General features: G+C 32.6%; 3 protein-coding genes across 6 annotated transcripts; 1 reads left to right on the forward strand and 2 right to left on the reverse strand.

Annotated features, from left to right (window-relative positions):
* The first annotated feature begins 6,782 nt into the window (after window positions 1-6,782).
* On the forward strand, window positions 6,783-7,503 carry LOC141706441 (protein S40-4-like). Its single transcript, XM_074509203.1, has one exon. The coding sequence runs from the start codon at window positions 6,837-6,839 to the stop codon at window positions 7,287-7,289; it is 453 nt and encodes a 150-aa protein (XP_074365304.1). The 5' UTR covers window positions 6,783-6,836; the 3' UTR covers window positions 7,290-7,503.
* A 2,361-nt stretch (window positions 7,504-9,864) lies between these two features.
* On the reverse strand, window positions 9,865-14,200 carry LOC141708978 (auxin response factor 18-like). 4 transcript variants are annotated; one of them, XM_074512852.1, is made up of 6 exons: window positions 13,597-14,200; window positions 12,206-13,320; window positions 11,020-11,728; window positions 10,794-10,908; window positions 10,458-10,656; window positions 9,865-10,155 (listed from the first exon to the last, which is right to left on the reverse strand). In XM_074512852.1, exons 2-5 carry the CDS (start codon window positions 13,316-13,318, stop codon window positions 10,587-10,589), a joined length of 2,007 nt encoding a protein of 668 aa, XP_074368953.1. In that variant the 5' UTR covers window positions 13,319-13,320; window positions 13,597-14,200; the 3' UTR covers window positions 9,865-10,155; window positions 10,458-10,586. The 4 variants fall into 4 exon arrangements, with proteins under 4 accessions (XP_074368953.1, XP_074368950.1, XP_074368951.1 ...); XM_074512849.1 differs by having other exon boundaries at window positions 10,794-11,728; window positions 13,597-14,198; XM_074512850.1 differs by having other exon boundaries at window positions 9,865-10,176; window positions 10,794-11,728; window positions 13,597-14,198.
* Window positions 14,201-23,970: 9,770 nt separating this feature from the next.
* On the reverse strand, window positions 23,971-26,362 carry LOC141708979 (laccase-11-like). The gene is made up of 6 exons (XM_074512853.1): window positions 26,207-26,362; window positions 25,975-26,126; window positions 25,647-25,891; window positions 25,422-25,550; window positions 24,412-25,335; window positions 23,971-24,318 (listed from the first exon to the last, which is right to left on the reverse strand). The coding sequence occupies exons 1-6, from the start codon at window positions 26,309-26,311 to the stop codon at window positions 24,188-24,190; spliced, it is 1,686 nt and encodes a 561-aa protein (XP_074368954.1). The 5' UTR covers window positions 26,312-26,362; the 3' UTR covers window positions 23,971-24,187.
* Window positions 26,363-26,921: the final 559 nt, after the last annotated feature.

Here is a 26,921-nt window from a genome sequence, read left to right on the forward strand (position 1 = left end):
CGTAGTCACCACAGTTTCAATAACATCAGAGTTTAATCCATCAGAGTTTGCAGTATCAGGATTTAGACTGTCAGGATTTACAGTATCAGAATTTAAAACTTCATTCTCAAATCTCAGCTGATCATGATCATTGAAATCTTCAAGTCCTGTAATCTTCTTATCATCAAAAGAGACATTGATAGATTCCATGACAACCCTTGTTCTTAAATTGTAGACTCTGAAGGCTTTTGTGAAAAGTGGATATCCAACAAAAATTCCTTCATCGGCTTTTAGATCAAATTTGGATAGTTGTTTAGGATGAGTCTTAAGAACAAAACACTTGCATCCAAATACATGAAAATACTTCAAATTTGGCTTCTTTTTCTTCACCATCTCATATGGTGTTTTTCCATGCTTGTTAATGAGTGTTGCATTCTGAGTAAAACAAGCAGTCTGCACAGCTTCATCCCAAAAGTAGGTTGGCAACTTTGCTTCATCAAGCATAGTTCGTGCAGCTTCAATAAGAGTTCTATTCTTTCTTTCAACAACTCCATTTTGTTGTGGAGTTCCAGGAGCTAAAAAATCCTGCTTTATTCCATGGTCTTTGCAGAACCCTTCCATGATCAAATTTCTTAAATCAGTGCCTTTATCACTTCTTATGATCTTCACAGAATCTTTGACCAATTTATCCAGTTGCTTGACATGATCAATCAAAATAGATGCAGTTTCACTTTTTGTGTGCAAGAAATACACCCAAGTGTATCTGGTGAACTCATTCACTATGACCATAGCATATTTCTTCTTTGTAATAGACATGACATTCACTGGACCAAATAGATCAACATGTAGTAGGTGATAAGGCTCGAGAATTGAAGATTCAGTCTTGCTTTTGAATGAAAATTTTCTTTGTTTTGCCTTTTAACAGGAATCACAAAGGCCATCAGGAGCAAATACTGATTTTGGCAAACCTCTCACAAGATCTTTCTTGACTAGTTCATTTATATTGTTGAAATTTAAATGAGAGAGTTTCTTGTGCCAATTCCAGCTTTCTTCAATTGATGCTTTACTTAACAGACAGATTGCAGAACTATCAGTACTTGTTGAAAGCTTGGCTTCATAAATGTTACCATGCCTGTATCCTTTCAGAAAAACTTTGCCTGTAGATTTGCTTACAACTTCACAGTGTTCTTCAAAGAAATCCACATGATAACCTCTGTCACGGATTTGACTAACACTGAGCAGATTGTGTTTAATTCCTGAGACAAGAGCTACTTTTTCAATGATGACATTCCCCAGATTGATATTGCCATATCCCAAAGTTTTTCACTTGGGCCAGCTTTCTCCACAAAGTCTGATAGCAGGACTTTATTTTCAGTCATATGTCCTGAACATCCACTGTCCAGAACTAGGATGTTTTTCCTGCTGCCCTGCAATCACAAAGACTACTAATGATTAATTTTAAGGACCCAGACTTGCTTGGATCCTTTGGTCTTCTTAAGTTTGTTAACATTTGCAGCGGATTTAGCATCAGAATTTATGTTAACAGTTTTCTTATCAGCATTTACAGTATCAGACTTTGCATCAGAACTTACACTAGAAGGAATAATGCTAACTTTCTTTAAAGAAGGTTTTATTTGATAATAATCATAGTACAAACTATGATATTCCTTACAAGTATAAATGGAATGCCATAAACTACCAAAATGAAAACGAGTATTTTGTGGCCTATATTTAACAGACTGACTCTTAACTCCTAACTTTGAAGGTAAGGAGTTTATGTTCTTATTCTTCCTGCAAAAAGAAGCCAGATGGTTAGAATTTCCACAGTTATGACATGTTTTTCTAGGAGCATTAGGAACAGGCTTATAATTGTTACTTTTATTCACACCTTCCTTTCCATTCCTATTTTTCCTATGTGGTTTTACCTTGTTTACATTCTTAACATCTTTCAGCTTATGCTTAAGCTGCTTCTTTGTCATTAAGCCTATGTTTACTTCAGTTGGCTTACCCTGTTTTGGTTTGTCAGAAGTTAATTTCTCTTTAACTTCTGATTTATCAATATCAGATTTTACAGCTACAAACTTAACAGGATTTACCTTTGGCTTTTGTTTAACAACTATAGGCTCAATCTCTACAGTTCCTTTATCATTCTTATCATCTCCATAACCTAAGCCCTCTTTCCAGTTTCCACTACTAAAAATATCCTGAGTTGCTTTACCAGAGTTAGTCCAAGTCCTGATAATCTCTCTTTCCTTTTCTAACTCAGTTTTTAGAGATTCATTCATTTTAAGTACTTCATCCCTAACATAGAAAGCATCATCTCTATCTTTCTGAGCTTGATGGAACATGACTAACTCTTTTTCTAAATAATCATTCCTCTTTTTATAAGCAAGATTTTCAGAAGTTAATCTTTCACATATTAAAGTTTGATCTCTATAACTAATGAACATTGTTTTAAGATATCTTCTCAACTCATTAATATCATCAGTATGAAAGGCATAAGTAGTTTGAGGTACCTTTAACTCAGCAGCATCAGAACTGCTATCAACATTTGCCATCAAGGCATAGTTCACCTCACTTTCAGAATCTGAAGTGTCTGTCCAGCTTTTCTTCTTTGTGACAGGAGCCTTGCCTATGTCACTCCTCACTTTCTTGCAATCAGGAGATATGTGGCCTTTCTCACCACAATTGTAGCATTTGGCATTTGTGTATTCTCCTCTATCAGACTTTCCTCCTTTCCCTTCAGATTTTCTCAAACTCTTTTTATCAGAACTTGCACCTTTCCTGGAAGACTTCTTTCCCTTTCTGAATTTCCTGTATGCAATCCTTGTGATTCCTTTCACCATAAGAGCACACAGCTTCATCATCTCTTCATCAGGATCCATCTCAGGTAAGCTTTCAGTTTCTGAGTCATCATCAGTATCAGAACTTGATGATTCAGTATCAGACTTTGTGATGAGAGCTTTTCCCTTGTCTTTCCTTGAGCCTGCTGCTTTGGGGGATTCCTCCTCAGCCTTAAGAGCAATTGTCCTTGACTTTCTTTAATTCCTCTTGATTCTTTGTTCCATCTCAAGTTCATGAGTCTTAAGCATCCCATAAATTTCATCAAGAGTTGTTTCTTCAAGAGCATAGTTGTCTCTTATAGTGGTGGCCTTCAAATCCCAACATTCAGGAAGAGCTGACAGGAATTTAAGATTTGAATCTTCAAGATAATATTCCTTATCAACTAGTGACAAATCATTCAAGAGTTTGACAAATCTGTCATATAAACCAGTTAATGACTCATCAGGCTTTGAGTCAAAGTGCTCATACTCTTGAGTGAGTATAGTCTTCATGTTCTTCTTGATTGAATCAGTTTCCTGGCATCTTGTCTCCAAGACATCCCATATCTCCTTTGCAGTCTTGCAGTTGATTACCTTGTTTGACATTACATTATCAATGACACTATGCAGCAAATGTCGTACCTTAGCATCCTTAGCAATTGATGAGATATCTTCAGCGGTGTAATCACTCTTCTCCTTTGGTACAGACTTTGCTGGTTCACCTGCAACTACAACAGAGAGTTTGGTTGGCTTGTGTGGTCCTTCATTGATTCTGTCAAGGTATTCTGGATCAGTAGCTTCCAGAAACATAGACATCCTCACCTTCCATATGGGATATTCAGATGGTTTCAGTATGGGAACTATAATAGTCTCATATCGACTGTGAATTTGAGTCTTTGGAGGTTCTTCAATTTTGGTGGGCTTGGTTGGAGTTTGTTCTTCTTCAGACATGATTGTTTTTGGATCTTAAACTGTTTGTGTGTTAACAGATCGCTCTGATACCACTTGTTAGGTCACACACACTGTAGAAGGGGGTTGAATACATTGTTTATCACAATCAAATCGAATATAAGAACACAAGTAACAGGAAACATATTTTATTCAACACAATAAACTCTGTTACAATATGGAACTGTCGTCTCTCAGTGTTGAACAACTTATCACGAGAGCTGCTAGGGTTACAATAAATAATAACTTCGATTATGATAACACATGTAGTGTAAACCCTATGTCTGTGTTTATATACTACACAGTTACAAGATAATCTCTAACTGATATTGAATATGATTATGTATCCTAAAATATATCAATTAGATATCTTCTTTTCCAAGTCTTCTATTTTCCATAGAAATCTTCTCCATGCATATCTCTTCTTTATTTAGTCTTGATCTTCTTTCTTTCAATCAGCCTTTCCTTAACTGTTCGTCCTTCCGCACTAAAGTTCTGATATCCATCTTCTGATAATTATCTTCTAATAATTTAAGTACTGATATCTTTAAGTTCTGACTTCCAGTAAGTGTTGATTTCAGTAAGTACTGATATTTCCTGTTTGTTAAGATCTGAAAACTAAATATCAAGTACATTAGACATTATATCTCAAATATATCTAACAGTTTATAAATATGGGTCTGGTCTATGAACATGATTATATACTTGGTAAGGTTGAACGGGTTAAGTTGAATGTCGAATTTACACTAGTGTATTCTCGAAAATGAATCGGGCTTGATGATCAAAATTAGATATTATGATTAAAAAAAAGTATTGTAAAACCTCGCGGCTAATGGATAAATTAATGATTTTTTTAAATATTTTGTTTACAACATAATTACAAAAACTACATATTTGACAATATTTTATAAAAACACGATATTATAACTTTTATTTTCAAGAATATAATTTGCAACCATTATAACTTCAAATGCAACTTTGTTTTAAAATTTTCCAAAATATTTTTTTTCCTAGCAACCAAATTTAAAAACTAATTTTTCGGATCTACAACCCTATCAACCTTGCATATGATACTTCAACGAAATCAACCAAAATAAACCATAGTTTGACATTTTCGTTGCTTTTTTATGTGTTTCAACTTAATTATCATAACAGTTCAACATAGTTATAGTAATGGGTTCACCGATCCCTTATTGGAGTAAAGAAACATAGTTAGCAAACGGGTTCACCAATACATTTCCGAGATATAGAAACATCTATTTTTTTGGATTAATTTTTTTTTCGTTTATTTAATATAATTATAATGTAATTACATATATGGTTGAATGTAGTTTCATTATTGGGTACAGAATTACCCAATTTATAATTTATTAAAATTTTATTTTTTAATATTATTTTGCCAAATGGGTTAAATTGACCATCTTTGGATATCGAGATATATATTTAAATAGGTTAAATTTTAATTTTTAATATTATAATTATCAATTTTTAATATCTAAATATATATCAAAATAATTATCAAACAATCGTCTAATTTTTATAATAGTAACACTTTTTCTAACCACATTTTCAACAACAATAAAGAAGTACCAAGCAAGTACAAGATATTTTATTATTTGGTGGCATCTTAATGGGTTAAGGACAAATTTAGCCTATTTGTACAGAAAATTGATAAAAATAACTAATTTCTGAAAAGTTGGCCAACTTTAACCGATGAGATACCCAACTGTCAGTGGAGTATCCACTTTATACAAGATACCCAACTGGCAGTGGAGTATCCCATATATGAAATAACCAACTACCACTGGAGTATCTTATACAAATTGGGATACGCAACTGACAGTGGATTATTCAATCGGCCAAAATTGACCACTTTTTTCAGAATGGCTATTTTTATTAATTATTCTCAAAAATCGGCTGTTTTTGTCATTTTTTCCATCTTAATCGGACTGTGATTGGCAATGTACCCGGGTTGAGAAGTTTCGTGGCCGAGTAATTGCATATAATTTCCATCTGTACACGCATTTGTCCTTATCATTCCCCAAAATATCTGTATTTATACATTTTTTCCAATGCCAATATTGGTCGGCAGCGTATCGTCTTAGAATAGGTAGACATTAAAATTATCCCCTAATCCAACTGTTTTATATAACGAATTTTTTATTATGAGCTAATGGTTCATGATAAGCGTGAAAATTATTTTTTTTTTAATTTGATTGATGAAGTTGGGGTGAATACAGGGATTTCACCACTATTAAAAATAATCAATTAAAATATAGTAAAATTATAAATTTCTGTGATTATCTTGTGCCCATGAAACCGTTCATGAAACCGTTTATATACAGTTGAACGTCGATAAAGTAATAAATTCGTTAAAGTAATATTTTTCCCCGGTCCTAACATATAATGGACACAATATATATATTTATTCCCGATAAAATAAAAAACTCGCTGAAGTAATATTTTTTCTTAGTTCCAATCATATTATTTTAAAGAGCTTTAACTGTAATAATGTTGCTTCCGTTCTTTTAATTATTTAAAAGTTTCGTTGGGTACGAAAGTTAAATAACGAGAAGAATGTGAGTAAATTATACGGCCTTTGTGCAGAATAATGCTAGATATATCAAATTAGATATTAAAATTAATTTGATTTCAAATAATTTGACAATAACAACTTGGCAATGTGGTAATTTATTTGATTAGATTTATGTGAATGCACGGTTATAAGTCGTTTTTTCTGACATATATGATTTATAGTCTTACAAATGAGTATCTGTTCTTATAAATTCTCGGGAACTCTTAACCACTTGAGTTATCCAACCGTGCTCGGTTATAAGTCGTTTTTAGTACATATTAAGTATGATTAATCACGACGATAACGGTGCATTAATATAATGGTAATTACAATCCAAGATACTTAAACTTTTCAGGCTGTGCATTATTATTGAAAAGGATTGAGCTTATCCACAACTTCATCATCAGCATTATATATACAAGGACTTGCGCATCCAACTCTACCGTGTCAAACAATTATTCTTCCATAAAACCAAAAATTCAACATTTTCGAGTTTCGACATTGTGGCTACAATGCCAACAAGCAAGAGCTATCTCTATTTCGGATCAGAGAAAACCAGTCCAGTTTCTAATAATGACTTCGAGTTCGACGAATCCGACGTGTGGGATTCATCTCATGTTGCTTCTAGTGATCCCAGAAGGCCGTTTTCTAGTGCACGCGCTGCGAAAAAATTTATAAAAAGGAATGATCATGGGAGACTTGATGTTGCTTCCGCATCAGTGCCGGTGAATGTGATTGACTGGTCTAGGGTTCTTGGTAATGAGTTTACGAGTCGGAAGGCGGTGTTCGAGGACAATAAGAATGAGAATGACGTGGAAAATGAACGGGTACCGCCCCATGAGTATTTGGCAAGGACTAGAGGTGCTTCATGTTCTGTGCATGAGGGTGTTGGAAGGACTCTTAAAGGGAGGGATATGAGAATGGTGAGAAATGCTGTTTGGAAACACACTGGTTTTGAAGATTAGGAGGTCGGTCTAACTTTTTTAAGAGTATCGTCGGATGTACAGAATTGTGTACAAAATTTGTACAGAATGATATGATAACTGATGCTGGATATTTTAAGAGTATCGTCGGACGTACAGAATTGTGTACAAAATTTGTATAAATGATATGATAACTGATGCTAGATATTTTAATTGGACTTGTTGATGTGAATATATGGACCCATTTAAATTAAAACTAATAGCATACAAAATTTTGTACACAATTATTTACACCAAATATTAGAGAATTAATCAAGAGGTGAAGACTTTATTAACTTTTCAAGTTAATTGAAAATTGAATCCCAAGGATCATTTTGTGATTTAAAAAATATTTTTTTGTAGATACATCGCAATTTCGATAAATAAATATTTGATATACGAAGATAAATTTTATTTCTAATCCAAAATGAAAGGTTACGTGTTTTTAAAAAAAAAAATAGATTCTCAGTACTCACAAATGTTATTTATTAAATATGCGTTCTGAGTATATATATCATTAATTGATGATATATATTTTTGGAAAATAAATATGGTTGTTTATCTCGATGACATTTGTATGTCATGAACGTTGATATCTCTTATATTTTGATAATATAATTTAATTTTCTTCGATGTCTCTATGTATACTCAAAATATTGTATAAATATATCGGGGTACAGTGTAAAAATATACTCAATATGTCAATAAATATTATCACATGATAATATTGTTATAGGATATAAATTTTATAAAATGTCAGTAGAATTTTCAGAATAAATTCTAAAATTTCTATTTTCTAATATAAATTCCTATAATTAAATAAAATGAATGCATCGTATCTGAACTAATCGTAAAAAAGACTAGCATAAAATTTCACCCTTGCAACCTCTATTTAAATATGTGATTGTTGAACTTACAAACTTGGGCTGACCGTTCATCCCGGCTTCAATCAGCTGAGTTATGTGTGAGGGGTATATGCGATTCGGATCCGATCAATTTTAGGATAAAAGTCGCATCAAATCACGAAAAGCGGTTTTTGAAAATTGTCATCCGCAATCGCATTTGCGGTTGCGGCTAATCGCGTCATTTACAATTACGAATTTGCGAATATTACGAATCGGTTTACGGTTCAAGCACTTATTATAAAATAATTAATTATCTATAAAAAGAAATAAATTTTGAAGATTAATAAATTTAAGTTTAAGTTACTTGATAAGTTTAAATTTAAATATAAAATATAAATTAATGTTCAGTGCATAGCAATGATACTAAAAATATAATAAAATACGCACGGTATGCAAAACTAAAAACATAAAAATTAAATTGCAAATTTTGCATTTTAGTGAGTATGGTGAAGCTACTTCAGTATGAATAAATTATAAATTTAAGTATTAACTAAAGTCAATTAATCTTAGAATATTAAAGAATGACTTTTATAAATAATGAATGTATTTATTTATTAATTTATATGATATTCAGTATATTTTTGTTTTATTATAAATATATATCGCGGTTTGTGATTCCGGTTACGATTTTACGACTTTTAAAAATTTAAAATCACATCCAAACCGTAAATAAACGACTGTTAAAATTTAAATTCATAATTAATCCGTGATTAGTGATTATTCGCAAAATACGGTTCGGCTGCGAGCAGCTGAACGGCTCATCCGTGGGTCAACAAAATGATACTATTGCTTAACAGAAAGAAATAATATCCCATCAATATTTGATTAATAACTAGTTAAAAAGTAAGCAGCATCTTCACTGTCAAGAATAAAGAACTGTAAAGATAATTTTATTTTAGGGCATGGGTGGAAAGTGATGGGTGATAAGTCTGAATCGAGTGAGACTGAAACAAAAGTCGACAGCTTCTTGTGAATGTAGGTCGGATGGATAATTGAACTGAATCTGAATGTGTCAGTTCTGTAAGCCCACTCTACTGTCATAACACCAACAGCTGCTTTAATGGCCTCATTAAAACCCTGTTTTTATTGTTTATGTCTTCATTATTGTTTTTATGGGCTGTATTAAGCCCAGCTGTTCCACTTTTCTACACAACTCTCAGTTACTACATCTCTGGTCTTTATCAAGACTTTAGGATCTCCTCATGCTTATTTTACGGGATGTTGAGAGTTAGAACTTAACTTTGTCGAAAATAAGACGGACATACGAGTGTGTTGAACTAGAAAAAAAAAATCTAGACTTTATACAACTTTTTCTTGTTAAATGTTAAAGAATTAGTTACTTTAAAACTTCAATGTGTTAGAGAAGATTCATTTCCAGGATCTTATATTCTAGCATTCCCCCTCACTCGAGAGCCCATTAATGGGTCGAAGAGTGGATCACGGACGCTTATATTTGGAGCATTAATTTGTCATTTGTGTCACGATAAATTGTAAGTATGGGGGTGGCGGGGATCGAACCTGAGTCATCTGCCAGCCTGAACTCTGATACTATATCAAGGAACAAGCAGTTACCGTAAAATCTCAAAGCGTTAGAAAATGTTTCTTTCCAGGATCTTATATTCTAAGATTAAATATGTCAAATCCTTCTTGTACAACAAAAACATGAACCAAAATCCAAAATTGCCACCCTAGCACAAGTGACATGTGTCATTTTATTTGATCAATGTCACTGCTATACAGAAGTTCAAGAAAACTAAAGTTTCAAACAAAGATGCTGCCATTCCAAGCAGGGAGAAAAACAAGGGGGCAATAGCCAGATTACATTCCGGGTGATGTCGAATGTATTCACTTCTCCGACTTCTAACTCTAACACTGTAAATACAGATTAGGTCTTTCGCTACTAAGAACAAGGAACTTCTGTCTTTTTAAGCTTCAACGAACTCTTGAAGTCAGCATCTCAGCACCTGATCATGTGCACATCACAACTAGACTGAATAGTAATGTCTGAAGTCTGAACTAAGAAATTAACTAGTTGATGTCTCAGAATAACAGCGACATGCCTCCAACGTTGCAGTATGACTACGTTGCAGTTAAAAACTGGAAACTGTGATGTATAAGTTGAAATGTCTGAAGTAAGAAGATATTGATACTGCAATGTTGAAGGCATCTTGCGGATATTTTGAGACATCAACTAGGTATGACTACGTTGCAGTTAAAAACTGGAAACTGTGATGTATAAGTTGAAATGTCTGAAGTAAGAAGATACCTAGTTGATGTCTCAAAATATCCGCAAGATGCCTTCAACATTGCAGTATCAATATCTTGCAGGCGAAAACTGGAAACTGTAATGTAGGATAACATCTGAGTGTTTGAGTTAACTATTTCTCGTTAATTTCTAGATTCCTACGCTATTGCTGCTGGCATCCGTTAGAATTGTCAATCTTTTTGCTGTTTTTGCGAAGTCACTGCAAAAGATTATAAGTGAGATAAAAGTGTAAACCGACATTTAGATAGATTAACAAAAAATACACTCAAAGCTGAAACCCCCCCTGTACTAACCATGACGAAATGTATTTTAGAAGACAGCTTAGCTACAACTCACCTGAATGATTCATCTCCAATGTGCTTCACAGCACCTCTGATGTCACGGTATAGCACATGATTCAGCATATCAGAACTTTTTGTGCCGAACATGGTTGCCAGTTTCCTGTACAGTTCTTCATAAGAAAAAAGCAGAGACAGATCAAGAGCTCGACCTACGTCCTCAGATTCCATGAATACCTTACAGTGACCAATTTCCAAATTGGCGTCGGCTTCTTGAAGATTACCTTTACATCGAAGGAGTCCTTCGCAGGATGGCCGCTCTCGCATTGCATGGCGTTGAATAGCAAAACCTGAACCAGAGGCGGAACCGTCGCCATCAGATAAATTTGATACCTTATCTACATCTCCTTCGGATGAGCTGTTGCCAGCACCAACCAGTGAGACTTTAAGACCAGAGCTGCTTAGTGATATATCCTGTTTTGTGAGTATTGGCTGACCAAAAAGTAAGAATTGCTGTGGTTTTTGGTCATCAGACTTTTTCGCAGCGGGAGTTGAGTTCCCTATGCTTAACAAGCAAGAGATATTCTCACTGCTGCTAGCTTTATTAAAGGTTGGATTGATGGAAGACCTGGTAGGTATACAACCGTGACCAAAAGGTGAGAAACCAGGCGGAAATAGACCCGACTGCAATTTGTTAAAATGGAATTCTGGTAATGGTAAACCATATTGAGTGTGCCTGGCTCCCTGCATGCCAGCAGGAGTGTTGTCGGGAAAACGATTAAAAGGACTGTTGTGCCCTAGAAGATTGCCGGAAAATGCTGCAATCGGAATTTGCCAGTCAAGAGGGAAATCTGAGTGTTGGGGTAGTCTTAGCTTCTTTCGTGGCGGTGACAAGGGGGACATATGAATACTAGCCATGCTTGACACTAGTTCCACAAGCCAAGGGCTAACGCTTTTCACGTTTTGAAGCAAATCAGGTTCATCCCAGGTGACCTGCAACATATTACTACTTGATTAGAGAGGTATAGGAAAATATACATATAGATAATGAAGTACTTTTAAAAGCAAAAACTAATTCAAAAAACATACTACATTCAGCTAACAAATCAAGACATGGTGACGGAGAAGCAACAGTATTTTGTGATTGGAAATTTACAATTTGGCTACATAGAAGAGTGGGCATAACAGAAAAAATATGCTGGAACATCAGGTAATGGCTTAGTCATAATATATTGATAGAGGACTGGCTTCGATTTTGTCGCAAAAGAAAATCCTAACTTGACCATGTTGAAGAAATTATCATGAGTACATCACTGATATGATTGCAGTATTTCTGAAGAATCTGTTTATACAACTACTCAAAACCTCAAATTACATGAGAACCAAAGCGATCCATAACAATGTAATATATCTACCAATAAGGAATCTTTGTTAAAACAAATAACTACATATTAAAGAAAAACATGGTACCTGCAGAAGCCTCCAAGGTGAATCAGGCCAGCGCATGGGATCAGCAACTTGAACAGATGATATAGTTCCCATGAACCAACTTATACGTGATGAATCTTCAGTTTCAAAGGGCATTTTAAATCTCATTCCTGAGCACCAGCGGATTTGCATTGCAGATTTCACTTGAGAGGCTTTCACACAAAACTCTGGAGTGCTTGCTCGAGGGTAGTAAACAACTTCAAAGGGCTGCCCGTTAGCTGCAAGGGTTGCTGCTTCAATTACAGATTCGGCTCTCACTTTTCCCTTGCTCATTCCACTTCCACATGGAATTCCTCCATCACCATATCTTGTTAATTTGTTCTCATCATCCCTGAGAAATGCTGAAAACCCACCATATGGCACAACACAGTTTCCGCCTGCTGGATTCCATCCAGAAGTGATTTCAGGGTTGCCGCCAATTCCCCTCTTCGCCCTCCGTATTCCAACACAAAGGTCCCCATTTTCTGCCCTCAAGAACACAATTGAATCACCTGCAACGAGCTTCTTCTGATTTACAAAAGTACTCCATCCTGTCGTTAATAGATGGCGTCTTGGTGTTCCTCTGTAAATATGACGAAATTTCCAAGTTTCACCATGAACATCCTTAGCAAGAATAGTTTGCACAGGAGGATCAGCAGAGTAGTCCAACCGTGGAAAAATTGTCTCTGCACAATATCTTGGAACCGAAAATCCCCCACCATTATTAGCATCCGACTGTGTCAACGTCTTGGCAAACGAAGTAGGTTTATCTTGCGCATCTGATCCATTATTTCCTAAAATTCCATCATCCTCACAATTTACCTCATTCCCATTTACCGGAACCAACCTCATATTAGCATAAACCTCATCAGTCTCCGGATCCGCCATAAACCTATTAGTCAATACTCTACAAACAACATAAGGCGGAACCCTACCCGAATTCACAAAATCTACATTCTGACAAGAATGCTCGAAATGACCCTGAGGAAAGTAAAAGACCTTAGAATTCACCGGGGGAATTTGCACCATACTGCCAGCACAAGCATGCCAGAACTGAGAATCTAAGCATTTCTCAGTTTCACTCAAATTTACATTTGAATCCAAAAAAGTAATCATCACTACATAAAACAAATCAAACCAACACTTCAGTAAATACTCTAACCAAATATTACATAAAATGATAAAATTAACCACATACAGATACAATTCACATAAATTTAATCACACACTAAAATTTAATTTTCCAATTTATGTATTAACAATTCTTCAATAAAACAGGGCAATTAAACAAAATCTTTATCAAACAAGTTTTTACCTTTTAAATTCCAATCAACATAATATGCTAGAGAGATCAAGATATATACATGTAAATGTGTAAATAACCAAAAGGGTACCTGAATCTTGGATTGATTCCACAAGAACTTTGACTCTCTCTCTCTCTCTCTCTCCCCTCTCTCTCTCCGACTCCCTCTCTCCCTCTCTCTCTCTCTCCCTCCCTCTCTCTCTCAATCTCTCTCTCCCTCCCTCTCTCTCTCAATCTCTCTCTCCAACTCTCTATCTCTCTCTCTCCAACACTCTCTCTCTCTCCAACAGAGATTAACTCAACTCTCAGTGAATACTCTATGCTCTCTCTCTCTGTCTGTTCAAAAGAGATAAAAAAAGATGGTAAGAATTAAAAAGACAAGATAAAAAGGAGTTGAAAAAACCATGTAACAACTACTACTAGTAGAGAACTCGAGTCCTGTCGTCTTCAAACAAGAACAAAGTTCATGACCGACACACAAAGATTTTCAAAAGATTCAATATTCTCTCTCTCTCATATCACTCTCTTGGATCAATACAAAAAAGTCCACTACTACTATCACCATAATAAAGCTGGTACATGGAAGGATACATACATACACATACTTCTGTCAGACTAAATATGTAGACAAGTGTGTGTATGTAAAGTGTAAGTATAAAGTAGTCCAAGTAGTAGTAGTAATCTTTGCACTGCTTTTTAGCAGGGATACAGTTTAAGTTTAACTTGTGCTTATGATTCTTTTTTTTGTTTGTTGGTGTTTTGTCCGCTTTATTAATAAATTATTGATAAATTAAGTAATTTGTTAAAAAATTTCTGAAAAATTAAAATCAATATTTTAATCGATTAGTTTCGATTTCCAAAATTCTTAAATATGACGCAATCTAAAAAATATTCAAAATAATTAATTGAAGTCGCTCAAAATTTCAAGATTTTGTTTCTGGTATAGAAATCGGCCAGTTTTTCAAAAATCGCCGATAAATCGTTCAAAAATTGGTCAAAAATATTTGTCTGATTTGACCGATTTTCGATTAATCGTCGATAAATTATCCAATTTTTTTTAAATCGTCCGATAAATCGCAAATCGGTATCTCAACCGAATAATTCCGATTTCCGAAATTTATAACACTGGATTTTATACATAATTAAGGAAGTCAACGAGAGCTCTTAAGTATTTCTAATTTGATAGCTAAATTTTATTTTAGTTTTTAAAAACTAACATTTGTTTTAAATATAAATATTTTTTTATACTAAATTGTTGTTTTAAATATAAATATTAAAAAATATAAATATTTTTTAAATATATTTTATATTAAATAAATTTCCTCAAATATAAAAAGGATTTGCTTAAAAGAAAAACTGGAAAACACAAGTAATTAATTATTGTAGACAAGGAGATCTATTCTCAACCTTTTTATAATCTAACACATGAAACGGAAGACAGACAAAGACAGTTAAAGTGGCATTTTTTTAATCATTAAAAAAGTATTTTATTAATTCTATACGTAAGCTGAGATCACTAAATAGTACTCCCTCAGTCCCAAAATGATGTTCCTATATTGACTTTCGGTATTGTTCACAGTAAGCGATTGAATACTAATTTATGTCTAATTTATAATATCAAATATAGTCATGAGTGATCTCGTTGGATTCGTATTTATCAGTACTTTATAATATTATGAAATTTTTATATTTAATACTAATACGAATTTAAAGATATTAACGATCAAAAGTGTGCATGGACAAACGTGTCCAACACAAAGAGGAAACGTTTTTAGAGACGGAGGGAGTAGTATTTAAATAAAAATGAAAATAACGAGATCTTGTTGCGTGGAGTCGTAGTTAAGTGTTTATACTCGTATCCCAATATTTATTTATTTATTGCATTTTTCTCCTATTTATGTGGGCTGCTCTAAAAGCAAGGTGGTCAAATTTATCCAGTAATTTAATAACTGAATGCTTCTATTTACCTGCTTATCCGGTAAGGTTTAATTAGAGTTCTTATTTTGCGCTTTGATTTTGATTTTTACACGATGTAACGGTTTTTCTGCTGTGTGTCCGTTATACGGCTATGGGCACACACCAAGCACAGACTTATATAAATTTAATTTGTTTCGATTAGTCAAAATTTTTTAATGATGATAGAATCCGCTGCATTTACAACAAATACATTAATCAAAACACTCTAAATTTAGTTTGTTTTAATTAGTAAATTTTAGTACTTATCATGTGCTCATGAGCAGACACCAAATAAACCCTTAAAGTAATTTGATTTGACCGGCCAGTAAGAATTATGGTTTATAAATTTTTTTATAAATAAAATTAGACAACTTATAATTTAGTTCACAAAAAAAATTATTATATTTTTAATTAGCCGGTCAAAACATATTGAAATGTGTGAAACAGTCGAAGCGACAAATAGAAAAAAACCGAGGGAGTAATTTTATACGTAGTTTATATATATTGTTAATAAAATCGATGCTATAGTTTCAAGATTAATTAGAACAAATATGTAAATTTTAAAATTTAAAATTTAAAAGTCTATTTTTTATAAGGAAAATTTTTAGAAGTTTTTTTTTTCTACAAAAAAAATTGTATTTTTGTAAAAAAAAATAAAAAAATGATTTTTCAGAGAATTTATATATGTTTTATTCGTAGAATATTATTTGATTAGATAATTTTTTGTTATAATTCCCCATCCAATTTTGAATTCGAGCTTTACTTTGTGTACGAAAATTTTAATGAACATTGTTAATTATTTTTTTGTCCTTTATATTTTTTCCTCTCTTATTTATCCTTCGGGACAGCTTAACGGAAAAAATAACACAAATGAGTGTAACACGATATACTGGTAACACGAACACGACTAACGCTCTACTGCGAGAAAAAATGTCGGTAGAAAAAGTGTTGTCATAAAAATTAGATAACTATTTAGTATTTTTTTTAATCTATGCATATTTTGAGGTATAATATATAAAAATAATATTTTTGTGGCTTTGATGGTGAAACTAATATTTACTTCCTGCAAAAACTGAAAATAGTTTTTTTCAAAAGCATGAGAACATGCTTTTACTAATAACAACTTTTAGACCAAAAACGTTTTTCCAAAAAACAGTTTTTAGAATTTACTAAGGTTTCGTTTGATATTTTTAGACAGCTAAAATCTGTCAAAAAGATGTTTAATAAATTTTAAAAACTGATGTCTGGAACAGCGCTTTTGGTCCAAAAGTTGCTGTTAGCAAAAACATGTTCCCCAATACTTTTGGAAAAAACAGTTTTCAGCTTTTGCAGAAAGTATCTATCAGTTTCAAAATCAAACCTTATCAAAAATATTATTTTTATATATTATATCTCAAAATATGCATAAATTAAAAAAATTACCAAACAATCATCTAATTTTTCTGACAACACTTTTATTATCCGCATTTTTTCCCACAATACAACAGTTTTTAACAACAATTCCAAATAAAGCCTAAACACCCTTCTGACAGTTTTTCAGCAAAAAATTGATGTAACTATTTACAACAGCAATATCAAACGGAGCCTAACTCAGACCGGACCTCTTCAACAGTTATTTTCAAGCACATTAATCACACAAATATTAAAAAAATTCGAAGGAAGGTTTAATTTAGGTCCACCGTGTACCTCGCCCTCACCGCAAACCGAATAATTAGTTCCCCACATGTGGGTCTTGATAGTCCCTTTCACTTGAGCGGGGCCCATGAAAAATAATAATAAAAAAAAAAATCAAATTTAGCTGGAAATATTGTTAGAACCAATTTCCGGGGTCCTATTCTTGGTACAAAATTTGCGGTCATAGGCCCTTTAAAAGAAAGTACAAGAATTAAATAGTAATAATTATGTAAGTTGGGGGAGTATAAATGTTTTTTTAATATAAATGTACGAGTGATATATCTGTAATTACATGATTTAATTAAAAAATTACTGACTTTATTGTTAAAATATAATATGTACTCGTCTAACTTCCCTAAACACGTGCTTAGAAATATTTTTTCTCTTTATTTAATAAACTTAATTTTCTAGCTGAAATTGTATAAAATTATTATATATTTGAAGCACATTTAAGAAATCCTTTAAATCCGTCTAAGAAGTCCCATACTACTGCATTTTATATTTCTGAATTTCAAGATACTTAAATGTTCTCGCTTTATGCGACTTGTCTCATTTTGTGCTATATGGTAATTGTATTGAATATGAATTTCACATCAACAACACCTCTGACAGATTTGTAGCTGATATCCTACATGAGATGGGTTGCATTTGAAATGGTGATGAAAATCGCATGTGCTCACCTCTCCCAAACGGTGGTGAAAATCGCATGTGCTTACCTTTCACAAAAAATATTTGTTCATAAAATGAGGACTGTGAAAATCGCATGTGTTCATCTTTCGCAAAAAATATTTGTTCACAAATGAGGACTCTAAACTCAGTTGTTGTCATTGAGTCATTTAAACATTGCACTATCAATCTAAACATTGCACTATCAATGAAATTAATGTGAGAGTTAATTGGAAAACTACTATTTTTGGGTAAACATTGCACTATCAATGAAATTAATGTGAGAGTTAATTGGAAAACTACTATTTTTGGGAAGATCATGTTGGATTCCCCGTAAACCATTAACTTCATTTTTAATTTTCAAAATACTTTTATTCAGTTTGTTAAGCACTCCCGAAAAAATGGCTAACTATTTAATTTTATTTATTTTTCAATTGATTACATAGAGGTTTGTCCCAACTGAGTTTTCTTCAAATTATAAAATCTTTTTTAATTCTCGGTAAAAAGAAAAATAATGCTTGGTTTTCCCGTGTATAGACAGAGCACGTTTTATGGGTAATTTGGCAAATCCGAATCATTTACGTCTTAGTTATTAATATTTCTAAATGATATGAATGAATCAAAATTCTAAATATTGAATGAATAAGATTGTTTGGTACATAATTTTTTTATGAATTCTGAATGAAAATTTTGCTAATAATTTTTCCAAAAGATAAGTCTTAAATTTTACAAAATCTTAGAATCGAGGTATTTCTGCATGTTGGATGTGGAGAAAATATGTATTATTAAATTACTAAAACTTAGAATAATTGTAGTTTGTTAAATATAACTAATCAATTGCAAACAAAATATATCAACATGTTGGATGATACATAAAATTTTGATAAATGACATTTTTTTAAATCAAAGAATTTTATTTATTTATCAAATTTGTATTCATTTAACAAAAATATTTTATATCAAATAACTTATTAAAATATTAGTGTCGGATTATACATAATATGATGTCAAAATAATAGTTAATAATAAAAGTATAAAAAAATTTATAAGAAGGGGACAAGAAAGGAAAGTTAGCAGCTAGCATCACCCATCACCCATGAACCATTTTGCCGCGATTTTTTACATTGAATGACTAAGAAAAATATATCGTTTATATGCAAAAAAGGTGTCAAACAAATCTATACTTATACTATAATAACCGTAATGATGTATAATTTGGATCAACGGTTATTTTCTAATTTTGATATTAAAAAAATAGTGTTATATATGCGCTAAACTGCTAAATTATTAAACTACTACAAACAAAGTCTACTTATCCTACTAAACTATAACCACAACGTATGATATTATTAAAAAAAATTAGTGTTATATATTCGCTAAACTACTAAAATTTTAAACTATTAGATATAGTATATTTATCCAACTAAATTACGACCCCACACATTATCCTATACTTTTTTTATAAATTTATTATTATTATATATTTATATAAATAATTTTAAAATTATAATATGACGGGATAAAAAAAAAATTAAATATTAACAAAAACCCGTGTATCGCACCGGATTTAAACTAGTGAACGTAATATATGATTCGGTCATGAGGGAAGTGATTCAGAAATATTTGTGACAACATAATTTTCACTAATGTTATAATTGTGCATGGAGTACGTTTCTTCTTACAAACATCGAATTATAAAATAATAATGTTTTAAGTAGTAAGTTTTTTGATATATACGTCGAATTATGCAATAAAGCTATGGAGTCCCATGTTTAATTGGAGTTTTGGAGTCTATATATATTATGTAAATAGTGTTGTAAAAATCAGGAATTAAGAAAGATCAGTCGAGCTACCGATTTGAGACTAATTGAAAATTGACGATTAATCGGGAGAATTAATCAGAGTAAAAATCAGATATATTATAATATTAAATTATATTTAATATATTATTATGATTATATTAGTTATTTAATAAAAAGTAAATATTTGTTCTATCATAATTTCTATAATTGTTCATATTTAAATGAATATAGTATTTTAATTCTAATAAATAATTATATATACTCCAATAAAGAAAAATTTGTAAAGACTAATCGGATTTCAAAAATCGAATCGGTTGGGTATCTTGCATGGGATTAATCGGTTGAATCAGGGATTTTTAGAACACCGTTTGCAAGTTATATATTACATAAAAAATTACAAAATATATTATTTTTCCAATTATATTCTCTAAATATCATTATTTTAACGATAATCTTGCAAATCACATATATTTAAAATTAAAACATTGTAAAATATATTATTCCGCGGAACATGTTTAATTTGGAGAATATAATATATTTTGTAATATTTTAGTTATAAAATGTATGCGATTTATAAGATTTTAATTAAAATAATAATATTTATAATATATAACTCATAAAATAATATCTTATATAATATTTTATTTATAGAAAAAATATAAACTACATACTCCGATAAAATGGTGGACTTCATCAAACTTAACTATCAAATTATGACGTAATAATGTTTTAAAATTATGACAGCAATGTGACAAATGACAATAAAACAAAGGTGGTGGGGAGCAATTTGTTTTCCACAAAGAAATGAGAGGACGCTTTGACATTTGACACCTATATAATTTTGATATAACATTTAAAACAAAAAAATATATTAATTTGAATGTTTTAATAAAACAGAATTGAAAAGTATCTCATATCTGTATTCTCCTCTCCAAAGAGTAAAATTTAAATTTGCCAGATTAGTAGAGCAGTCAAACGGATAATTCAGATACGAATATATTTATATTCATATTCGCATCCGTATCATATCCGCATCCGCAATCGTCGGATTCGAATACGGATAATATCTGCTTTATTTCGAACGGATATCAAATTTTTTTAATGGTCTGTCGTATTGACGATAATTTTAGAACATTTTTTACGATTAAACTCAAATGATATATATATATATATATATATATATATATATAAAGTATGTGTACAACCAAGCAATATTTGTATAAATGTATTATAATTATTTAATGCATGTACACATACTAAACTAATAGAATAAATTTTAAAGTATATAATTTAAATATCATATATGTATTTGATTTCAGATTCCAATATCCCCGATTCAGATACGGATAATATCCGCTTTATTTCGAATACAGATAATATTTGTTTTTTTCGGATACAAATACGAATTTTTCAAACGGATATCTGATATCAGGGCAGGGAACCTTCTTCAAATTCTTTTAACTTGATAATTTGATAATTTTACGCTTTACAGAATATTAGCAATAGCAAAACGCTATTTATTATAAGAATTATTGTAAGAAAAAATTGTAAAGCACCTTAAATTAATTACAGGCTAAATTTTGAATTCATTAAGGTTTCTCGAATACGAGGAAGACAAGAGAAAACTCTTAATTTTTAATTTAATAAAAAGATCATTTTTCGCTGCATTATACATCTTAACTTTATTTATGTACATATATTAAATTTTAACACAAAATAAAAAGAAAAACCTATTTAAAATTAACCAATAACTAAAAATAACGTGATCTTAGAATCTTGAAAATTGTCCTGTCTCTCGTTTTATCGTCAAAAAGTCATTGTTATGCTTTTAAGTTTTACCATGGTTATTTGACGTTTTATTGCATCCTCGTGTGATCTTTCTTCCGCCTTTTTTTAGTTGTCATGTTATGAATTTTTAATGGTTAAACTGAACGAACTTTGACTGAGATTTAAATATATTATATAATTAAAATTATTTTAAAAAATTATATCATTGAAAACTACAACTAAACTATTTTATTATTTAATTTACATTTTAAAAAAATAATAAATGACCCTATAAATCGATTAAAACATCATATTCATACTAAGTTTAAGTAATTGTTCAAAAGTAAGTTGGTCAATTTTACCACTAAAAAGTCAAATATGGCAGCTAAAAAGGACGAAGGAAATATTTAAAATTTTGAAGGGAATACATGTGTGTAGAAAATTTAAAACTTTAGTTTGTGTTGGTTTTCTTTTATTAAATATATTATATTCAAAAAATATTATTATAATCAACACGTGTTCGTACATTTTTTTTATCGTAGTTAACCCGCAACCGCTACCCTTTGGGTGCACACCGGGTAAACCCTACGGGCTCACGCAATAGCCTGCAAAACACGTGAATCAAGGTAAACCGCATTTAAGCGACATACTCTGACTAAGGAGGTATAATAATAAATTATCCTCATGTGGGATTCGAGATCAAGAGGATAATTATCCTCTCTTTAACCAACTGAGTCAACCCTTGCAGGCGTGTTCGTACTTTTTACTTTTGATACATTTGGATTATTGAAATCTGATATTGTTGAGTATTGTAATATAATGAAGAAGATCATTAATAAAAATGTTATGACTGCAGGTTCGGCTGAATATATTTTTAATAAGATAAGATTTGTTATTAGACGAGGTATTACGACGCAGTTTGTTTCCCGCTTATCACTTATACTCGTATAGACTTTTTTTTTTTATTTTTTTTAAAATAATATATTATCAAAAGGAAAGAAAAAAGCAAAAATAAAATAAAATAAAGTAACAAAAAACGTGTCAGCCCGTAAGGGTTGACTCGGCTGGTTAAAGAGTGGATAACTATCTTCTTGGTCACAGGTTCGAATCCCACGTGAGGAGAATTTATAATTATGGTTCCTGAGTCAGAACCTGTCGCTTAAATGCGGTAATTTGGGTTGCCTAAGATATAAAAAAAACGTGTCATTTGTCCGGTCTAACCTAAAATTTTTGTACCTACAAAAAATAATAACAAAAATATGAATACGGTGTCATAATAATTGTCCGGGGGGGCCTTGAAAATGTGATGAATCGGTTGCTTAAATGTATTAAAATGTATACACAGTACTGGTCCCCTGAATTTGATTGACTGATTGTATGGCCCGAATCTCTGTCGCTTTGTTACTAGTGGGGAATTTAAGTGGGAATTACTGTCAATTTGTATGCATTGTACTCTGAGTTTTTCTGGTTTTACCCTTTCTTGCTTCACCTTTTCACCATCTTCATGTTCATCCAACAAGGACATTCATCAGCATCATCACCTAGAGAGTTCTGTACTGTCATATTGTTGCTTGGTTTTGTTGTATGTGGGGGTAAATTTGTGGTTTCATCTGGTTTCGGTGTTCGGCATTATTGCTGGTTGCGGAAATGTGTTAAAGGGTTGGACTGATGTCAGGGAGACAGGGGCGGAACCAGAAAAAAAAGTTGGGGGAATGTGTTTTCTTTTCTTTGTTTAGATTCTTTTACTTGGTGTAAAATTATCGATGAGTTTCTAATCTAGTAACGAATGTTGTGACACTACATGTTCGATTTTCCCTTATTCTTCGTAATTTATACAGTTTTTGACTTTTGTGACTCCTTTGCATAAAAAAATGGTGCAAAACTGAATCATTTAAATTTCTTTTTAAGCCTAATGCAGCATTGCTAAAATGAATTTTAATTTTTTTACTAATTTAAAACAGAGTACATATTTTGCTATTTACATTGCTTTCACAAAACTCTAGAGATGCAGCTGTGACCTTCAAGATTAATGCAGAATATTAGATGGGCTGAAAGGCTGAAACTTTCAACACAAAAAGTTGTTGGGCTGTGTCATCAGATTTCCCAAAATCGTTCCCAATATGATACGTGTCATCTTTTAATTCACGGAATTCATATTAATACATGTGAAAACCATTTCATTTATGAATAAATATCTAATAGCATGTTACAACTCATCATTCGGGAACGGTTTTGGGAACGTTTTCGGGACTATAACATTTTTGTTATATTTTAGTATCCTTTATTCATTTCTTAGATTTTCATTGAATTTCTCATTCTTTTTCAAATGCTGGGAAGTAGATTCACTTTAATGATGATTGCTTTTACTTCACTTATAAATCTCTGAAATTGTTGCACCATTTTAGGCTTATGCTAGCAGACTTTCTTAAGACAAAAGGCATGTAAACTGTCATGCTATACCAAATGTTATGTTGTTTCTAGTGAGTAGTTGATTTGAGAAACTAGCAAGAATATGAAACTCAAGCATGCAGTCAGAGTATGGTGCTCTGTGTTCATCTTTTGAGGTCCTGTAAATAAATAAATCTTTACGATAAGCGATGTACAGTGAACTTGAAAATTCATTGATCAGGTTTTATTTACACATGAAGGTCACATTTAGACCCCCAAAATAATCTTGAATTGCACAAACTAATCAATCTCTTAGTATTGCAACATTGCAGAACAGACATGAAATGAAGCTTTGCTGGAACAAATTGCGAAATTTAAATGCAATGCAAGCTTGAAAGAATGAATTGAGGTCTCTTAGATTCTTATTATCTAGCAGGGAGGAAGGTCTTTAGGTGGTGGTAGGATAGATTCTTCTGCTGACTTGCCGTTTTCTACCACAAAAGCCATCTTCAAGCCCCACATTGTGTGCAGTTCCAAATGACAATGCATGAACCAAACACCTGTAAAGATCAAAACAAGTTCACTATATCAGTTCATAGATTTATCGAGAAATCTAGACTAAATGTGTGTGAGAGTTTGCATGAAAAAGTTACCTGGATTATCAGCTCTGAACCTGATAGCAGTCCAACCTCCAGTAGGAACCCCAACAGTATTTCTCTCAGGTGGATCAACCAAGTTATACTTAGCAGGGTCTTTCTTCGGGTTAAAGTTCCCTACACCGCTTCCCATGACAAAGAAGTTGAAGCCATGAAGATGGAATGGATGGGACTCAACTGTGAGGAGATTAGTATCTTGGAGCACTAATTCCACAGTAGAATTGAACTTCAGCTTACTCAACCTGGTGCCTAAGGTAGTTCCAAGATTAGCTGTGAGCGGTGCACCTGTATAATTGAAAGGGGCCAAGGGACGGTCTGGAAAATCAGTCCTGAATACACCCGGAATGTTGAAATAATGAGCTTGCAAGAGTCCAGTCTTTGGCATTACAAAGGTTATGTTATTCAGTGATGCTGTTAATTGTGTTCCATTTAGGCAGTTGGGACACGCGTTTTGCCCAAGACCAACGGTATAAAACAGGTGTCGATCAACTTTAAGAGGAACATTAGCTGGAAATTGTGGAGTGTTTAGGCTTTTGAGTTTACTGCTATAACTTAATGCAAAGTTAGTGTTGTTTGGAGCTGGAAGTTGAGGCAAGGTAGGAAGTACAGTATTCGGAATGCCTTTATATTGTAAGATCCCTGTGGCGGTTTTATTGTCTACTGGTACTGGTGCATCCATGAAAGGCCTTGCTGCCATGAAGTACCGGCCTGGAGATTGGTCAGCTGTTACCAATACATTTGTGGTTTGGCCAGGTGCAATAAGAATGGCATTGGTGGTGAAGGGTTTTGTGTAAACTGCATCAATCTCTACTACTGTCAAGATGTGACCAGCAATAGCAAAAAAGAGTTCATCATTGAGTGCAGCGTTAACGATCCTCAAGAGGTATGTTTTCCCTGACTCAACTTCCATTGCAAAAGTATCTGCATTCCCCAAAACAAATCCAAATATGTGAGGAGATTATTTGAGTATAAGAGCGTAAATGTACTTGTGATTCATTTAAAATTACGTTTCTCAGAGCAAGGGAAAAGAGGTCCTGGCTTCCCATTGATGGTATGAGCATCTGACATTTGTGGTGGCAATCCCAACTTATTGCCTTGCTTAACAAGTGTTTCTACATCTCCATTCCACCATTCTCCTGCATTCATTCATAACCATTGCATATATAATTTCAGTTAACTTTTTGAATTTGCCAAAGATGAGGAATCACTCATCAGTTTTATGCAGAACTAACCCAAGACTATGTTAGCTTCGCGATAAGGCTGAGGGAAAGGGAATGGAGTTCCTTCCTTAGGCATAATAACAATGGCACCATAAACAGTTGCTCTTAGCCACAAAATATGTGCATGCCACCACAGGGTTCCCCTTTGGCCTGTAACCGTCATATTGTAAATGTAGCTGTTCCCTGTTTGGATCGGACATTGTGTTATATATGCTGGTCCATCAGCCCATCCATTGCAGAATTGTTTAAGACCATGCCTGCATTCATGTTCACACAATTAAAATCAGCTCATACAACAAATTTTCCCTGTTCCATAAACTTGCACAGACATTATATTTACCAATGGATGGACAAATTGTATTGTGCATGATTAGTGACATTAATAAGAATCTGATCTCCTTCTCGAGCATATACAGTAGGCCCTGGAAACATCCCATTTACTGTAACAATCGGTTTTGCATGGCACAGTCTGCTAACATTCTTCACTTGGACCTGTTGATCAAATCCAGTTATAATCCAAAACTTGAACTAATAAGCAATGATCAAATATCAATTAGCTTTAATGTACTTACATCAAACTGATATGTCTTCAATGCTGCATCAGCCAACAGTGAAGTTGCAGTGCAGCTAATGAACAGAAAGAGCAGTGCTCTAGACCATCTAAAGCAAAGTGCCATTTTTTCGATATTTTCCAGACAATATTCACAGGAAGAGATTTTGTTTCGAGTTGGTGTGCTAAATGCAGTTGGAGGGCTTGGTTTATATACCAAGTACAGACTAAAAATTTGTTAAGACTTGAGAGGAAAACAAGGACAGTAGGTAAAACATGAGCAAAAAGTAGAAGGCTTTGCTCTACTGCTAGACTTTGAACAAAGCTTGGAAGCAAGTGAATTGGAAGTTGAGATATCCATATAGTTTCTGTTGGCTATTTGTAATACATTAGTTTGCAAGCTATTTTAAATAATTTTATTTTATTAAAGTTAAATAGACTACCATAAGATATGTATTTCCTTATTCTTATTTATTCTTAAAGCACTGTGCAATAGCATTACACAGTTATGAAAATTGAGGAATCAAACAATGAAATGTTCACAAGTGAGGGTCACATTTTCATTAAATTAACATATCTAGTTAAGTTTTATAATTTTCTGGATTTTATGATAATTTATTTGAATCAAACACATGGACCTCTTTCTGAGCTGATGAGAATGAGAGGAAGAATGTTGAAATCCTCGAAACAGAAATATGCATGTCTTCCCTCTTTCCAACTACGACGATAGAGTTTAA

This window comes from Apium graveolens, chromosome 2 (assembly GCF_009905375.1).
Source record: "Apium graveolens cultivar Ventura chromosome 2, ASM990537v1, whole genome shotgun sequence".
Classification (NCBI taxonomy): domain Eukaryota; kingdom Viridiplantae; phylum Streptophyta; class Magnoliopsida; order Apiales; family Apiaceae; genus Apium; species Apium graveolens.